We start from the raw sequence: 19,774 nt of genomic DNA on the forward strand, positions 1-19,774 counted from the left end.
TTTTTTTCTTAACACCAGCGTATTGAACCTCAATATTTACAGTAGTAATCACCAATGGAGACTGTACGCCGACTGAATATTGTTTTTTTTTTTACAAAACTTGCATGTTCTTTCTCGCTGCCTGCCTGTATGTTGGTTATTTTACGTTGATTGAATGTTCCTCTTACGCAATTCAGGTCATGTAAAACAAAACAGAAGCCATTTGCACAAGATTATGCTCCTTTGTCTTGACTCTGTTTTTCAAGTAATTAGCATACTATAATCATGATTTCAAGAAGACATTGTTATATTTCAGATTAATTTTGATTATGCCTTCAAAGTAATTACCTTTTCACGTTTTTAGTTTAGTTGCTCAAATGGTATATTAAATTCAAACTTTATTTTTTTTACACCGTATTGTACGCTGGCGCGAATTATACACTTTTTTTTTCTTCAGGCCGATTTTAGGACCTGCGGATAGCATGCAGGAAAATACGATATTACTTTTTTCTACTTCTTTTTCTAGAACAGTTATATGTTTTGCTTTAAATCTTGTGCTGAGAGTGTGAAAATATTATGAAAATTGTGGCTCTATTCAAAAAAGAAACACCATAATATATGTTTTTTTTACATAAACCCTTGAAGGTCGTTCCGATCCTATTTGATTCCAATTATCTCAAAGAGCCTTCATTCTGAAAATCATCAAAATAGGAAGACAAATTAATTTAAAACTTGAAAAAGCAACTTTGTGTTGACTGCACAAAGTCACCCCCCTCTTTTTTATCATTTCTTTGCCAAAATCAAAGTTCTATGTTGCCCCATAAATCCTGTATTTCATTAAAAATCCTATACATCATTGAAAACAGAAAGAAAAAAAAACTATTTCTAGAAACTATATCCTATATTTCTGCTGTGATGTGTAAGCTATAATACTCGAGACTGATTATGAATGTTCAGTAAGGTACCGCCCTATATCCAGGGCTAAGGCAGAAATACATGAAATACACCGCCAGCTCAGTCAATTCCAGCCGAGGACTGCAGTTTTGTGCTTATTAGCACTCATCAGCACGGCATAGGAGTGACTGAGCTGGAGGTGGAAAACCTCTTAAGGAAGCCAAGAGTGCCAACCAAACTGGTAGCTAATACAGAATTAGCACTGACCACACGAATGACCGAAACAATGGTTCGGTTCAACTCGAAGATTGAAGGCAAGGCAAGGTATATTCAGTAAGGTACCGCCCTATAGCCAGGGCTAAGGCAGAAATACATGAAATACACCGCCAGCTCCGAGGAATTAACTGAGCTAGCGGTGTATTTCATGATTATGAATGTGTTCCATTGAATATCATTTAAACAACAGGGGCTAGTTTCTATTTATTCGAATAACTGCTGTACTTTTTTAATCCTCAATCGCATCAGATTAAAATATAAGCCAAATAGTTAGTCCTTTGATCGTTTTCCCTTCATAACCATCCTAACATGGTGGCTGCGCATGGAATGTAGTTGCCATGTTTGGTCATACTCTTAGTTGAAATAATGCAAAAAGGTTTTTTTTTGGAAATATTTTCTTGGTAAATGCCAAACTGTATGTTACTGGAGGGGTTCTTGAGGGCGGTTTGTAGTTAATTGTTTTTATCTCAAAAAAAAAAAAAAAAAAAAAAAAAAAAATAAATAAATAAATAAATAAAAAAAAATAAATAAATAAATAAATACAATAATTTTAATTATTGAAGAAATTCAAATTATATGTTTATCTAATATTTTTTCTAATTCCCTTCGTGTGAATTTTCTTTAAATCAATTCTTTTCATTAATCTTGTTACCTGAGAAGTGCATGTTGATTTTTATAACCATGGCATTTGCAATGATTTACAAAAAATTTTTTTAAAGAAATTTATTGTTTTTTTTTGAGGGGGGGGGGATTCTTTTTATTTTTCCTTCCCACTGTGGGCATTGTTATTGTGTACACTACTTTATTTTTGGTTTAATGATTTTTTTTCTTATGAAACTTTAAAATGGGTGGAATGAACCATTTGCTTCAGGAGCCAACCTGGAACCTTCAGCCAATTCCTCTTATATTTCCATGATTAATATAATTTATATTTCTTGTTCACATTCTTTAACATCACTTTCATAATATTTGTTAGTTCCCGTCAAGAATTAAAATTAAAAACAAAACAAATTTAAATCCCCCCTCCCCCATTCTCGTAGTAGAGCGCTGGTTTCAAAACTCGGTAAAACTGGTGGCCACCATGTTTTTTGAGTCCAGTGGCCATTGGCCACTTGAACATTTTCTGAATCTTGAGCTCTATCAGACAGTTAAATGTATTAAGTGGTAAAAAGAAACAATTTGTTTGGAGTAGAACTAGTGCAGATGAACAGTATGTTGTAACAATTATACTAATATATTTTTTTTGCAATTAATCCCAAATCAATTTATTTTTTCTGTGGGATTCTTTTATACAATGAATGTATTAAAAAAAAGAAAAAAATATTATTAAGCATTTTGTTTTTCTAGGCAATAAAGGCACACAGTATGAATAAACGAGCAGAAGAAGCTTGGTTTTTATTAAAGGCTGGTTACTGGAATAAAAGCCATGACATAGTCATTAAGCATCTAGCATCAGATGCAGTCATCAATGGTAAAATATTTGTTGAAAAGTAAAATTATGAGTTTGATGATCTGTAGCAAAAACTTTTTCTCACCGACTCTTTCCTTCTTTTTTTTTTTTGGTAGAAGATTATGATTACCTGCTGAAGTACCTTTCAGAACTATCTTTGCCCGAAAGAAGTTGTTCTATACTGGACTGGGCTAGTGGAGGACAAGTGTATCTGGATTATATTAACATGTGCCGCATGGTGGAAGGTGTATTGTCGGTACGTAAAGAAATATTGTTTTCATTGGTGTTTTGATTTTTCAGTAACCATTTGTTTTTGTTCGAGAAAAAAATGATTGAAAAATGGGAGACATTCTTAATGTTTGGAAAATGTTTTATTTTAATTAGAATTATCAATGGGGAGCATGTTTGGATTTTTTTGTTGTTTGGAAAATTAAGATTTCAGTGCTGTTAATTAATGAGAATCATTTGAAAATCTCTCACATTTCCATTGAGATAAAATGTAGCTTTTCCCCTTATTTACAGTGAACTAAAATATGCGTTATTTAGGAGCAGGCAGAACCCGATTCAATCCAACTTTTACCTTCTGTATTGATTGAACTGATTTATTATTACTGTGTAGAACATGGATTAACCGAGACCTCTGTTAACCAAGCCAATAATAAAGTCAAATTAAAAAAAAAAAAAAATGTAAATAGGTACAAAGAAAAAAAAGATAAATTTTCAATTTGAAAATAAAAATATTTTCTGGAAATTTGTTTATTTTATTTTATTTTTATACATTTTATCTTTTAATATTTAACTTGGCATTACAAAAAAATTCCAATTGCATTTTAAAACTTCAAGTTATTTTTCTATTTCAGTTTTTTAACTGTAAAATATTACTTTTATGTTTTCATCTTTTAAAAATCTTAGATTGTATATTTAATTAACGCATTTAAAAACTTGCAATTTTGACAAGTTTTTATACTAAGTTTCTATTAACCGAGGTTTCCAACATCCGAGGCACTAAAAGTTCCAATTAGCTTAGAAAATTGAGGTTCCACTGTAATGTTATTAGTCAATCAAGGTAATCCCCAAAACTAGGTCTTTAAAAAGCTATGGATACAGGGTAACTTTGTATGGTTCTTAGCAACAATATTACTTCCTCCAATCTCGGTAATTCTCCGGGGAGATTCAGTTTTAACTTCGCTAATATTTTTAACGGAGTTCCTGAGAGCTTAATAATAAACATTAACTCATTGAAATTCAATAGAAACATTTATGTTGTTAGAATAATGATTACTTCTACTAAAGTTAAATGCCAGTTTTTTTTAATGGTAATATTAATCAAATATCTGTGCTTCAGGAAAACTTAGTCATCACCTGTAGTAGTTTCCATAAAGCAACTTTAACATTTTGAAGCATTAGCTCATATTATTTCTTTATACGTCAATAATATATAATTATTTATTTTCAGCGAGAAACCAGTGCCTATGATTTAGAGAAATTTACTCCTCAAGTGATATCATTATGTAAACGTTTATCTAGTGTACCAACTCCAAATTTGAAAGACAGGTAAGGGTATATGTGATAACTAAATGTAATGCAAACAAATTATTTTGTAGCATTGCTTTGAAATATTTCATGTATGTTTTTTTCTTTATTAATGAATAATGGATTTTTAATTATATTCTTTTTGCTAGAAAAGTTAGGTTTTTGGCTGTCTTGTTAGTAGGTGTAACCTCCAAAATTTAAAGCTTTGTTTAGATCAGGGATGAGATTTTTCCGGCTTTTGCTGGAATTCCGGCTTTTTCTGTTGACTTTTGAAACCTTTCCTCCTTTTCTTGTCTTCTTTTAGGCCGTGTTTTTCTCAAAAATCGGGAAAAAAAAGACTATTTTTTTAAATTTTCGGGTCTCCGATTTCTTATTCTTTTTATTTTTCTCCTTCGAATCATTACCCTCCGCGATATCTGCCAAAAACGTATGTTTTGGAATCATGCCAACGTTGTCAAACACGTGGTGCGCCGAAATTTGCATGCCTCGTTTGAGATTTCAATCTTTTTGCATCCTGCAAGTATTTCAATTATTTTTAATGTTGGGTGGTATTTTTCTATATGCTACCTTATATCTGCTTATTTTATTCATTATTTCAATAATATTTTTATTTCTTTAATTTATTTTAGAAAAAATGCGGCATAGCACCCACAGTCTCGAATTTTATTGAAACTTGGCATGGTTACTTTTTTTGTGCATTTTAAGAAAGTGTAAAAAGTATTTATGGTGAATCTCAAACCGTTTAGGCTTTACAGCTTGTTAAAAGTTTTGAGATTTCATGATTAAATGAGGCGGCTGCAAGTTGTCCTTTTGATTCCGAAGTTGTATTAGGAAGTTTTTAAAGACAAATTTTGGGTTGCAATGAATGCAAGGAAAAAGATAACCAATTGTTTATATACATATATATTTATTTATTTTCAGTTCTTCCTATGAGAAGTATGTTCTACCACATAAAGAAATTTTAGATTTTTTTCTCCGTTGTAAATTTTTACTTTACAAACAGACCTATTTTTAAAATTTATAATCTCAGTCGTTTAACACTATAAACTCAAATGCTTTAATGAGAAAAAATCTATTTTTCTCTAAATGAGCTGATGGATGACTCACATGACTTCCTTTTACTCTAATTTAAAAATAATAGTGCCTCGGAGTGAGCAAAGAAACACTTCAAATATTTTCACCGCAAATTTGTTGTGAACCTAAGCAAAGAAAACGTTTTATGCAGATAAATTTTCCCAAATGTGATTTAATGGTTAACTCTCTAAATATGGCCAAATTGAAACCAGATTAAAAAAAAAACAAAAAAAAAAAAACCGCCGAATTTGTCGTCAAGTTGGCGACTAAAAGCTTGGCCAGGGTGGCGACAGGCACTGTGAAAAAAAGTTCCCTGACTTTTCCCTGATTAAGTTCACCAAATTTCCCTGATTTACGTTACCAATGTAAATGGTTTCCTTTCTTTGCTCCACTTGAAATCCATTGTATGTTTGTATACAATGCAGTATTTTAAATGTTTTAAGTTGTGTAAAGTTGTTGAACTAAAGATATATTTTAAAAAGATGATACTTTTTAGAAAAATGGAAAAAAAAAAACCACATCAAGAAAATTTTTTTTTTTGGGGGGGGGGGGGGGGAAACTGCAAAACAGCATATTAAATTTTTTCTGCAATGGAAAGATTATCGAAAATTAAAAAAAAAAAAAAAATACTTTACTTCCAGAAACCACTTTGCATAAGAGTTTTAAGAAACTATTAAAATCACTCTTAAAAAACATATGTGTATTTATGGTAGAACTAAAAAAGTAATTGAACCTATTTTGAAACTAAAATTTTCAAACAGTATAATGATTGTTGCAAGAAGAAACAAGTAATAGTGAAAGAATAGAAGTAATGTAGTTATTCTTATATAACTAATTGACATATTTATGCAAAACAGATGAAACCTTTTGACATCCATTCATAGGGAGCTTTTCTCTAATCAAGAACATAGGTTTTAATGAATGAATACAGCATTTTAACAATAAAAAAATAAAGACATTTACTTAAGTACACAAGTTAACTCTATTTCAAATGATTTCAGTATGTAACCGAAAAAAAAATCTTAGATTGCCTTTGTAACAACTTTGAAATGCAAGAAGGAAAAAAAAAATCAAAATATATAAAAGAAAACCACAACTTGGTTATAAATTAAAAGAATCATTTAAGTCTGAAGAAAAGAAAACCTTTATAATCTGCGGCAACAGCAAATAGTATAACAGCAAAAAACAAAGTTTTTTTTGATTGAAAAGTTCAATTTTAGCAATTAAATTAAAAACGCGAAGAAGAAATAACTTTATAAGCTTTTATCAGTATTAATTCAAAAACCCAAGATTTCTTCTTGAAATTGTGATTACAGTTTACTAATCATTTTGAGACAATGGAATAAAGGCAAAGGAGCTAAGGCATTAATGAAGGCTTCCTCTTTGCCTGTATGGTTGTTTATTTTACGTCACATTGGAAAGCGTGAAAGGAAATTTTCAAGCTAGGTAAAATAAACAACCTAACAGATGCAGAAGCAATCTAAGGAAGTTCATCCTGTGTGCTTAATAAGTAAGATTAAATACTTTGACGTTGAGGAAAAAAAGATGCACAAATATGCGGCAGTGTATAATCGCACCATCATTAATTTTACTTTTTTTTTTGAACAGATAATTTGGCGGAAAAATGCATATGGAATTAGGATACTTAATTTTGTAAAGCACACACAAAAAAAAAAAAAAAAAAAAAATTTGTTTCTTTTCATAAAATCAATTTTTTCCTGATTCTTTGTTATTTTTCAAAATTCCCCTGATTAATAAAGTTCCCCGACTTATCCCTGATCTATTGCCACCCTGTTGGCGATATAATTGCCAAATTATAGCACCGTTTGAGTTTACATTGAAATTAACAATGATTTTTACCCCAAAAAAGGTGTAAAAAGACCCCCCCTTTGGAACATCCGAATGCAACCACAAAGAGAAGGTGCACAACTAGACCCCTCTAGAAGTCTACGTACCAAATTTCAACATTCTAGGACATACCGTTCTTGAGTTATGCGAGATACATACACACATACACACGGACGTCACAAGAAAACTCGTAATTAACTCGGGGATCGTCAAAATGGATTCTTCAGGTGTCTATACATTCTTAGGCATGTATCCATGTGTGGTGGGGTTGAAAAAAAAAATCAATATTCATTCGGGGGCGAGCAAAAATGGAAATTAAGGCCGATTTTTGAGTGAAATTTTTTTCGCGAACACAATACTTCCTGTTTTGTAAAAGAAAGTAAAAACATGAAAAGTTGATACTATTGTGTGATGCAGCCAAGATTAACCTCTGACTCCCCCCAACCCTTTCTTCAAGAACTCCGGGGTTTAGAAATTGTGGCCTCTTTTTCAAAATTTAGATTTATTTTAGGCTCTTGCGAGAAATGGTACAATGCAGGAAATTGTACAAAATTATTAACGTATTACCTTTAAAAACTGGCAAATTAGCCATTTTTTATTGAATTTTTGAATATCATGGCTTCCAGGTTCTACGTTGATGCGGTTTTGGATATCAATTCATCATCCCTTTCAGGAAATTTTTTTGGATATCATCCCCTTTTAACGAATTTTTTTTTTGGAATTCCTCCTTTTTGCTCTCTGACCCACTCAGATCCCTGTAAGATAAATTACTGTGTGATAAATGTTCAAGTTTTATGTAATAGAAGTGTTTTTTGTGTGATAAATCAAATGTTAAAAAATGTTTTGGATGCTTTCCACAAGTTTTTATTCAGACATGATTTTTTTCTAGGCTTAGTATTGCTGAAATGGCAAAAAAGACAGCTACAATACTTCGGTCCATTGCTATATTACAAGCAAGTAGAACGAAAAAGAATACTTTCACTTCATTAACACGCTATTTCAAAAACCTACCTATGCCTTATGATTATGCAGAATCGGAAAATAGATTTTTGGCCCATTGTTTCGTTGAAGAAGTTACTTCAGAAATATAAGATTAAGAAATTGCACTTGGAACTATAGACGAATTATTCATTGGAAAATGAGGTTTCTTTGATGTCATTAATGTATTATAATGTCACAAATGTTATTGCATTTTATTGTATATTGATGTAATTTTTTATTATTATGATAAGCTTGTAAATACATAGCAAATTATGAAGATGAATTGTATTTTAAATTAAAAATAAAATAGATTTCTTTTAAATGTCAGCATATTTTAATAAAAAATGAATATTTAAAAGAAGTTTTTTTTTTTTTTTTTTTGAAAAGTGGTATGCAGTGAGAAAGAAACTTAATAAAAAGATGGACAAGTATTTTCAAAAATATAAATCAGTTTACGTCTGCAGAAGTGATTGAGCTCTCATACTTTAGTTTTTAGCTTGGTTCTTTAATGCATCGAAAAATTAAGCTTTAAAAAGTCCTATTCTTATTTAAATAAGTTCTAAACAATAAGCATCTGTATTTAAACATATCCATTTTATTAGTTCAATATACACCTTAAAAACTTTTTTACATTTTTTCTAACGGCTTTAAACCTAAAATATGAAAGCCTGTAGTCATCATGCTTGCTGTAGCATCACACAGCAGCAGCCTGCTCATGTTGATATTCTTTATTTGACCTGAAAAGATTTAAAGAATTTCAACAAAAACCAGTTTCAAAAGTGACAATGAATTTAGTAAGAATTGTTTTAGAACAGAAAGGGGAAAATTATGCTAAAAAGTATTAAACAAATATAGAACAGGGACTCTTGGGGGCATGAAATTCAACATTCTAAATGGGCTTGTCATCAAAGGAAATCTGCATGTACACAAACATTTGGAAAGTCAGAAATCAGAGCCCTCCAGCTTAAAGCAGTTGGATTGCTATCCATTTGTTAAAATATTTTGTTTGAGCATTGCGCTGAGATAAAAGGAAACTCTTTTCACTGCAGTGGCTCTTGCCCATACGATATTCTCCAGCCAACTGCCCCCCCCCCTCCCCTATTATACCTGATACTGATATCTTCAACCAATCCTGGGCAAAGCATAAAAAATGATGATGGAATATAGAATACAGGGTTCAAAAATATGATATTTTCGAAACTATCCGATTTTTTCAATCGACACAAACTAAAGTCTTCAAAATAGTAAATGCATCCTCAAATCGCTCTTTATTTCCCTACATTATTATTATAATATGTAGACTTAAAATTAAGGTTTCTCTCATTATGTATATCTAACATTTCATTTCACATTTTTGTCAATATTAATAAAATTAATTTAGCATTAGCCGTTTTACTCCTTTTTCTTCTGTTAACTACCTTTACACAGTTATATGATTCAGACATTTAAAAAAAAATGCATTAGTTGGTGCACAGTCATAAGACATTTTCTATTTTTCTGACCGACGTTTAATATTTAATTCAGCACTTTTAATATGATTTAAATCTGTTACATTACTAATAGTAACTAGTATGTTGTGGCCATCACGAAACTTTCTTCTATATTTTTCTTTTTTTTCTGATCCCTCCCCATGCTTGATGAGGAAGCAATTATTCCCAACAAAAACAAAATTACACATGCGAAAACTTGACGACCATCCCAATGTCTGAATTATTGCAAAAGCAAAGCAAAGAGCGAAAATTGAAAGTTATTTTAAAAACCTTGCTTGAATTAATTACAAATATTTTATTTGTTAACAAACGCAAGATGGCAACAGTTAAAAATTTTAAATCATTGAGATAATATTTCCGATCATTTCCATACAATTAAAATCACGAGAAATACGCAGACGACAATCTATTACGATTTATCTTTCTCATTGTTGCATTAATAAAGCTATTTTTATTCGCAAAAAAAAAAAATCAACACCTCTTGGAGCGATTGGTGTCAAAATTGAAGCAAAGCCTGTTTACATATGGATTCACATATATTCCAAATTTCAACCAGAATGTAGCATTACTTCTTGAGATAGGGTACTCACAATGGAAAAAAAGAACGGGTGATTGCGCTACCCCCTTTTTAGCTGTTGACACAAAAATAAAATCAGCTCTTATACCCACTAAGGGCTACTTGCCGATACATTTTTCTTTCATTCTGTTCATTATTTCTTGAGGTACAGCAGTCACAATTGACGACAAAAAACGTTCTATAGCTCAACCCCCGTTTGAGTTATTGACACCAGCACCTGTTCCTGTTAATGGCAACATATGGACCAAATTTTGTTTGATTCCGCCAGTTACTTCCTGAGGAATAGCAAGCACGCGTAACTCAAAAAACGTCCCATTGCTCCACCCCCCTTGGAGGAATTCGCGCCAAAAACCAATGGGCACAAGTTCACATAGCGGCACATATGTGTACCAAATTTCGTTCGATTTCATGCGGTAGTTTTTGCTGTAGAGCGGCCACAAAAAACTGGTCACACACAGACGTGACACACACACATACACACACACAGACAGACAGACATTTTCCAAAAATAGTCGAAATGGACTCAGCACACCTCAAAACGTTCGAATCCGTCGAAATTTGAAAATTTGCACAAATCCAATACTTTTTTTCTATATATTAGATATAGAAGAAAGTAAAAATGAATGTAAAATAAAAAAGAAATGTTATATTACTTTGCTGTATTAATGATGTATTAATACATCATAAAAATATAGTGCATGACTTTTTGGCTATTTTTAATAATAAATGAACAATATTACTATGATTAATATAATTTTTATACTTAAAATACCATAATTGAAAAAATAAATATCAAAATATCATATTTTCAAAATAAATATTGGATATATATTGTGATATATATATCATGATCTATATCGACTGACATATATCGGCAAACCCTGATAGAATATAATGCTGTATATATAATTTCAATTGCAGAAATGCAAAGGAAATTCTGGACAGTAACTAGTTAATAACAAGGACAAAATTGAAGCAAAATTAATGGAGAAATAGTTGCAAGTAGGACTCAACCAAATAAAATCACAGAAGTATTAGAATTAACTTAATGAAACTATTTTCATAAAATTGCCACTTTTGATGGAGAAAATCACTATCTAAGCAAAAAGTACATAAAAACAGAACTTTTATTACCAAATAGGTGAATACTTTAGGTCAGTGTTTCTCAATATTTTTTGACCTACAAACCAGTAAAATGTTAAAAAAATTAAAAGAACTGGGGAATGATTTGATTATTGAAAGGAAAAAAAAACTATTACAGTAAAGTAATGTAAGATTTTTATTTACTTACAATAAAATTGAAACAAATATAATTATTGAAAACTATTAAATTTAAGTAAATGAACCTTTTAGAAAAATCACAGAAAATTGAAAAATCATGGTCAAACTAACATAAAAAAAATATTGTATGGTTTTAATTGCATTTATTTAACTGTTTTCTTCTATTTATATCTGTTAACATGGAAAAATTTTCAACGCAGAGTCTCTGAGGAGCTATCATTTTGTTCCACAGACCTGTGGTTGAGAATCCATGCCCTAGATCAACACCTACAGCTTAAAACTTATTTCTCGATAAATGTAGAAGCTACTTTAATACAAAATTTTCTGAATGTATTTTAAAAATAATATCAACGTTCTACACATAACATCTTTAACATAAGGTGAACACTTAAACTTCTAAAATGAAAATTTTTGAATGAAAAAAATCATGGCGAAAGCTTTGTTACCTGTGGGGTCTTTTTCAATGATGTAGCAGTTGTCATAAAATTCACTAAACACCACAGATAGTTCATACAGATAATCACAAAGTGTGTGCAAAGATAAATCCTCAATAACATTTATGATAACTTCCTGGAACCTTGATATTATTTTGGCAAGTTTTAATTCTTTAGGATGTTCCAATATTATTTCAGTTGATTTGGCAGCTTCTTTTAAAGCACTTTCGCTCACATTTACATTCCTGGCAATGGATCTGAAATATATTAAAAACATTTTTAAGGACATGACCAAGTTTTCAGATAAAAATGTCACGTTCTTTAGTTCAGAAAATATGAATGAAACCTTCAGTTGAATAACATTTGACTGAAATAGTGAATATGTGCAATAAAAAAAGTAATTTGTCAAAAAAAAAAAAAGTGTAATACAGAGGAATTTGATTTTTTGTTAGGTGTCATACACTTTCCACCAGTGGCTGGAAAAACTACTTTCTTTTTGTAGCGAACTACAACTACTTTATTACAAATGTAGTTAACTACAACTACAACTACGTTTTTCAAAATGTAGCAACTACAAACTACTTTTGAAAAGTAGTCGCTACTTCGCTACTTTTAAAAAAATAAATAAATAAAGAGCATACACATACACACCGTTTGAAGATTGCACAAAAAAATTAGAAAACTGGTTTAGATTAATAAATTTGTTCACTTGAACATGGACTAAGAATTATTTATTGTTTCATTCCTTTACTGAGCCATTCCAAACATTTTTTTTGCGATTTTTACGAACATCCACAGCAGGAAAGGATTTAAAAAGTTGAAGAAAATCAACCTTCAAGTTTTTAATCTTTTGCTGACAGTGAATATTTCATTCAAGAAGTGCAACTCGGCTACTTGAAAATGTAAATAGATGCAGTCATAATTTGATTACCATTTCATATATAGATATACATACACTACAGTAAGACCAAAAGTATGGGGACACTTTTAAAAATTCACATTTTTACGGATTTCTGGAGAAATAAAAGACCGAATGCTCTGTAATTTATTTCACAAAAAAAGTATACTCCAGCTGTCGTTTTCCAATAAAAGCTATGTCTATACTATTCATTTAGGTGACCAGCAACAAGTTGAGGGAACAAAAAAAGGTTTTTGATTATTTTTCATTGCAAATAACTGGGAATAAGCTATAAATTTCAGAAATAAGTTTTAAAACTATCAAAAATTTATTTTTACATTTTCTTGAAAGTATCTCCCACGGAGATACAAGCATTTTTTTTCAAAAATGCAAAATTGTTCTTGAAGGTTTTTGGCTCTCATCACGCAGAGTTTTTTAGTCAAACGTTACTTAATTTTCAGAATATTTGACAGCATATTAGAGAAATATAAGAATAAAATTTGTGGTTAAAATATTGAAAATTTAATGAAATATAAACATTTAAAGCAATTAATCATGTTCGAGCATGCTCAGTGAACGTTTAATTCACTGCGCATGCGCGAAAGATAGAAATTTATAACTTTCATAACTCAAAGCTTAGATGTATCCTACAACTCATAAAAAAATCCACCTCAATATCTTTAAAATTCAAAAAGTTATCAGCAATCTAATGAGCCGAATTTCTATAATTCTTGGGTAGACGATGAAAGGTAAGGGGTCGTTTGCAAACTGGCAACGCTTTCCTGTTATCGTTGCAGAGTGATTCATGATCAGAATGAATTATTTGCGAACGTTCCCTCACGATTCGTCGTCTAGCTAAGAAATATTAAAATTCGGCTCATTAGATCGCTGATAACTTTTTGCATTTTAAAGATACCACGGTAGGATTTTTTTTACAAGCTGCAGAATGTATTTGGGCTTCCAATTATGAAAGTTATAAATTGCTATCTTTCGCGCATGCGAAGTGAAAAATTAATTAGTTTTAACCTTTCATATTTCAGAAAATTTCCAATATTTTAACTTCAAATTGTATGCTATGTTTCTCTAATATGCTGTCAAGTGACGACACGAGAAATGGCTAAATAGCGAGCTTTTCTCGAGTAACGAATTTTGGAGCTAACGCGAATTCCTCACCCCGTAACACGAAAATTTTGGGAAGGGAATCGCAAGGCGTAAGTATCACCTTCTTTTATTGGGTACTAAATATTAGTTTCGTGAATGGACTTTCCTTTCAGCATCACTGAAAGAAAAAGTACCCCACATTGTACTAGTCGAAACATCACTTTATTAATTTACAAATCGCCTCTCAGCATATTTTTCATTCTAAGTATGAAGTTGATGAAACATTATTTCACATAAGCGGGCTGTTAATCTAAAGTTTTAAGAGGAATAATAGAAAGTTCCTGACAACTAAAGAAATTAAAAGATTTTCGATATTCTTGAATAAGTAAAAAGTGCGACGAATATAATTACTGTATATACTGTATAGTACTACTACATTTTATTATTGCACATACTATACGTACCGTACTGTTTCATTTTATGCCATTCTCTCCCATTGATTTTGTACACCTTAACCGTATTTTTATCCAATAACAGTTTCTTTTTAAATACAGTAAAATGTCAGTTCTCTACTTTTAAATTCGGAAAAATGAATTTAAGCAATGGGCTAAAATAGTTTTAGGGGTGTTTACAAATGTCTAAAATTATTGGTAAGTTCATTGAAAAAAAATCGTATAGATTCTCTTTTCCTCAACGCGAAATGTCAACCTACGTCTTGGAACTCATCCCTCACGTAAGTATCGATAGTAAATGCGGATGACATTCATACCTTTTTGCTTAACGGGCAAATTTTGCTTGAAACGGAAGCATTTCCGTTATCATACATTTTTATTACATTGTAATATTAATTGTTAGCCGGCCAAAAAGGCAGTTCAATGTCATCCTCTTCTATAACATTTACAGTAGCTTCCATATTAGGAAGATATTGACACAATAATCTTATTGACATCTAAAATGTTCATCCACGGGACATTCTCTGCTGACAGAAAACACAAACGTGATACTATTTGGAAGTTATTATTCTTTTCTTTCTAAGCCATGCTCTAATGGGAAAATGTGAACATTTTGATACCAAACAAACTAATGGCCTCTAACAGATGGAACGTATGGCGTCAAAATATCTCTGATGACAGCTCGTATTTTTCAGTCTTACGAATCTGATTGATGCAAGTTTTACTCGCGTAAGACTTGCAGCAGTCAGATTGTTTGAAACGTCGTTTTTTTTTTTCTTTTTTGAAACTTTATTCAAAAGTAGTTTTCAAAAATCGCTACAAACTACTTTTTTTGTAGCGAACTACTCGCTACTCTACTTTTTTTCAAAAGTAGTGCGCTACACTACAAACTACTTAAAAATGTAGCTACTACAGTAGCGTCGCTACTTGTAGCGCGCTACTTCCAGCCAATGCTTTCCACTGATGAAGAGGTTTTAGTCTTGAAATGGCCATATGCTGCATTTTCTTGCCAATTTTTTCATTTTAATCGTAGTTTAGCACTAATTATCTCTGATGACTTTTCATCTTTGTTTCTTTTTTGTTTTCAATTATGTGATAAAATATTTTATTTGGGATTCTCAAGAAAGTAGGTTTTTAAAAAGTTTTAAAATGCGTAGAAAATAAGGTATAAAAAGTAATACAGTCGAACCTTTTTATCTCGAACCTGCTTATCTCGAAAACCTGTATATCTCGAATATTTTTAATGTCCCTGCATTTGCAGCCAAAATTCAATGTATTTTCCATGTTTATCTCGAAAACAAAATACGAAAACCTCTATATCTCGGAATTCCAGCAATGCAGTCATTTTCGGATTCGAAGCACAGTAATCTTCAAAACAACTAACAACAACTTCCCTTAAACACTGAAACAGTAATATGTCCTCAAAGGCGGAGAAGGCAGTGTAGAAAAGACAGATTCGTTTCGAGCACTTTTTCGGAAGCAGAGCAGAGGGCAGAGAATGGGAGAATGAGGTGAGGGGTGAACTTGACAGATTTGAAATGTGGGGTGAGTTTTTCAAGTTCGTGGTTAAAGGTCATTCAAATTAAAAGCCGATTTTAGGCGTGAAAAGAAAGATGAAAGAAATTAATTCTAGAATTTTTGCACGGCAATCCATTAATGGAAAAAAAAATAATAAAATGGTTCCTCCAATGCAAGGATTAACGTGTTCGAGTAAGTGGATAAATGCTACAAAGAAAAGTGGAAGATTTTTCCAATGATAGATTTTCAGCCATTGCCAACCTCAAGTGCATAGTTGAATCCAAAAAAATTAGGCACCTAAACTTTTGCATGTATTGTCTGTAATACAAAATTCAAACTTTCATCGTCAGATTCCAACAATTTCAATAAGTTTCTCAAAACCTTCGTATCTCGAAACCTCTTTATGTCAAATTTTTTTTTCCTTCCCGTGAAATTCGAGATAGACAGGTTCGACTGTAGAACAATTGTTATGAATATAAACATACTTGCAGTTTCTGATATAATAATCAGAGACCTGTTTTCCTGGGACAGTTCTGATTTTTAATTTACATTCCTAACTTCCAACACATTGCTTAGGTGCCCACCTTTCTTACAGTGTAACTTTTTAAATATCTCAGATTTTACTACTTCTAAAACTGTTATAGTTTTCAAAGAAAAAGTACCGATAGTGTATTTAAAAATGGGAAGGCCAGTGGAAAAGAATGAGAATTTCAATTTTAAACTGACGTGGATAGCGAAATTATTATTATTTTTTTCATACGTTATAATTTTACCCTTTGGAAAACTTTTAAGGCTATCAGTAAAAAAAATTACGTTTCTTGAGTAAATGAGTAATTAATTTTAGGAAGCATGATATAGCAACCTCACAAAGAACATAATTTCTTTGACACAATCTAAATGGATGCAATTGGAAGTTTTGTAGCTGTGAAAAATGGTCCTAAAAGGGTCTAAATGTACTGAATTGGGGAAGAGGGAAGCATATATTGCTTGAAACATTGATTAGAAATTATAGATTAGTATTAAAAACAATTAGAAACATCATAAGGAGCACAAGTAAATAAAATAAATGAGTACTTTTCCATTAAAGATCATTTGGTTAGGCCACTTGTTTACTTTCTACCTTGGCAACAGTAAAAAAATTGCTATAAGTGATATCTACAAGTATATGACTATAATTTAGAAAGTGAAGTTGTTGACTGTTGCCAATTATAAAATATTTTATTTGCAACAGCAAAAAATGAATCAACATCGCCAACAATAAAAAATGCGCCAAGTGAGATATTTTTAACGGAAAAGTTGCATAAAATGAAACAAAAGAACTTTTCAGTCCAACTCGTTCGTAGCTAGTGCAAAAACTCGGTTTAAAATAAATTATAATAATTTATACATATTACTTTATTTTTTTATTTCTATCAGGAGCAAAGGAGTTGGTTAATGCGCTTTGAACTGTCTTTTTATTTCTTTCTTCTGTTATTGTCTTTCGGAAAGCTTATTCATTTGCACCCTTGGCTTCAGAAAAAGTTTGTTGTTTCTGAATAAAACAGGAGCTTCATCACTTGTTCTCAAAGATTATGACTCAACACTGAATTTTGGCTGACTGGGATGTTACTTTTCTCCAATAATAATAATAAACAGAGCTGGCAGGCTGAAATTAAATTTCATAAATTACATAAATATTGCTCATCATATCCGGGGTTTGCTCCTTTAAAATGAGTTGTATTTCTGAATTTCTTGTTAAACCAGGGATCATAAAAAGCACGTTCAACTGTAGTACTTCAAATTCTTAGGCTATCATTGTGAATATCAAAAAGGTTTGAAGTCATCCTTTCATTTGAAATGCTTTTACTTTTGAAAAATGTACTAGCATTTTAAGTGAAATATATATAATAAACATACTAACCGAATTCTTACAAGTGAATACAACAAATAAGCTGCAGAGTTTCCACGATCGTCCAACATCTGTGGACACAGAAAAAGATTCATTTTATAAAATAGCTATTGAATACATAGAAAGATTTTTAGAACTTAAAAGTTTAAACTTACTCTATCAAAAGAAAACACATAATCATGTGATCTATTGTGACTCAAGTCTGCATATTTAATGCACCCATAGGCTACTGCTTCTTGTGCTGCTTTCAACTCCTCAGGACTTAAAACCTGCATGAAAGTCAAATTTTACATTAAAAGGAACAATATCTACATTACAGTTTTAAATTTAAGATCATGTGTGGTTGCAGCGTGAGCGTTCAGAATATAGATAAGTTTGCTCCATTGATTTATAGAGCCTGTTTACATTAACTGAAAGTCACTTCATATATCTGGCACCCAGGGGTGGATACAGACTACCATTTTAGGAGGGGTCAGAAGAATGACCCCCGCTCCCCTCCACATTAACAAACTTCCGGTTTTGGTACTAAAGATTTCTGAAACAGCTTGGGGGTCAATAAAAGCACCAAATTGGCCAAGAATAAGGTACTAAGTTCGGAAAAAAATAAGAACAAATATTTCTTTTCTTTTTCCAAGCAAATCTTATTATTTTTAATGCAATTTTATGCAACATATTGTTGCTGAAAATTCTACATTTATTATATTCTTTACTAATAATAAAGCTGAAAGTCTCTCTGTCTGGATCTCTGCGATGCGCATAGCGCCAAGACCGTTCGGCTGATTTTCATGAAATTTGGCACAAAGTTAGTTTGTAGCATGGGAGTGTGCACCTCGAAGCAATTTTTCGAAAATTCGATTTTGCTCTTTTTCTATTTCAGTTTTAAGAACATTTTCCCGAGCAAAAATTATCATAAGATGGACGAGTAAATTACCAAGTTATCACAACGTGGAACCGTAACATGGGCAAGCCAATTGCCGAGAAAATTCACCATACATTATTTATAAATATACAGGCAAACCAAAAGACCTTTTAATTTTCTACTGTGAGCAAAGCCGTGTGGGTACCACTAGTAGCTAATAAAATGCCAGAACAGGCCCGTAAAAAGTCTTTTTTTTCCCTGGGAAATAGAGCATTTTTTTTTTCTGACAGCATAAAAATTTAGAGATAAGGAGCTTTTAAATATCAAGAACAATCATACAATACTATTTAAATACAAAGGTATTTGAATAAAAAATTAAAGACTATACAAGTATGAAAGTCTTAAGTGCACCTGATAGTAGAGTAAATTTACAGTTATCATCACTCTGAAGGAATAAAACCAGGAAAATGGCTATATGCAAAGTCAAACAACTTATGCAGAATTTCTAACATAAAACAAGAGACTGTTGAAAATATGTCTGCAAGGAGGGGGAGGGGAGAGAAAATTTTAAAACACTTACTTCATCTCGTTTTTTCTCTTTTAATTTCAACAAGCTTTTCTGCAATCCTTCTTCTAATAAATCAGCTAATTTTACTGTATCGCCAGATCGAGTTTTAAATTTTTTTCTAAAACAACAAAAAACTAACTATAAGAAACATTTTTATTTGAAATAGAAAGAAAGGTTTCAAACTTAAACATATTGCTTCACTGGAAAATACTTTTTTTGACATTTTTTAAAAACTCATTTTCATTATTTTTTGTGAGTGTATTCTCATATGTACTGAAATACACGCGTGCATGGTACACAAAGCTTAATTCATACACATGAAGTTTCTTTTGTCAAAAGTCAGCGCATAATTGCTAAGGAAAGTTTCATATTAAGCTCAAATATTATAAAATCATTTATCATTTTCAGAAAATTAACACTTTAAGGTCTATGACCAAGTATCACTCGGGTTGCCGTTTTTGGTTAACTACAGGGTGCGGAGAAAGTTCCCATAATTTTGTTTAAAACGTTTTTTTGGCGTTAAAATCCTATGTTGGCGATTTATTTGGCACATATTGTTTATTGGCATTAAAAGTATTTGAGGTTTAATCACTTGTTCCTTGTTAGTTCATTGAGTTAGTGAGCTATGAATCGTGAAAATGTGCGTGTTACTGTCGTTAGATTACACAAGAAG

The 19,774-nt window shown here is 31.3% G+C and overlaps 2 protein-coding genes across 2 annotated transcripts in view; one reads left to right on the top strand and one right to left on the bottom strand.

The window, feature by feature from the left end:
• Positions 1-8,357, top strand: part of LOC129225310 (nuclear pore complex protein Nup98-Nup96-like) — a 102,205-nt gene extending 93,848 nt beyond the window's left edge. Inside the window, exons 35-38 of the mRNA XM_054859901.1 lie at positions 2,497-2,620; positions 2,716-2,855; positions 4,056-4,153; positions 7,944-8,357. Coding sequence (XP_054715876.1) covers positions 2,497-2,620; positions 2,716-2,855; positions 4,056-4,153; positions 7,944-8,145 — 564 coding nt within the window. The 3' untranslated portion in view covers positions 8,146-8,357. The remainder of the gene's footprint in view (positions 1-2,496; positions 2,621-2,715; positions 2,856-4,055; positions 4,154-7,943) is intronic.
• A 267-nt stretch (positions 8,358-8,624) lies between these two features.
• LOC129225317 (arginine--tRNA ligase, cytoplasmic-like) overlaps positions 8,625-19,774 on the bottom strand; it is a 59,298-nt gene continuing 48,148 nt past the window's right edge. Inside the window, exons 10-14 of the mRNA XM_054859909.1 lie at positions 19,114-19,219; positions 17,830-17,943; positions 17,687-17,745; positions 11,830-12,074; positions 8,625-8,772 (exon numbers count right to left, since the gene is read on the bottom strand). Coding sequence (XP_054715884.1) covers positions 8,663-8,772; positions 11,830-12,074; positions 17,687-17,745; positions 17,830-17,943; positions 19,114-19,219 — 634 coding nt within the window. The 3' untranslated portion in view covers positions 8,625-8,662. The remainder of the gene's footprint in view (positions 8,773-11,829; positions 12,075-17,686; positions 17,746-17,829; positions 17,944-19,113; positions 19,220-19,774) is intronic.

Source organism: Uloborus diversus, chromosome 6 (assembly GCF_026930045.1).
Source record: "Uloborus diversus isolate 005 chromosome 6, Udiv.v.3.1, whole genome shotgun sequence".
NCBI lineage: Eukaryota > Metazoa > Arthropoda > Arachnida > Araneae > Uloboridae > Uloborus > Uloborus diversus.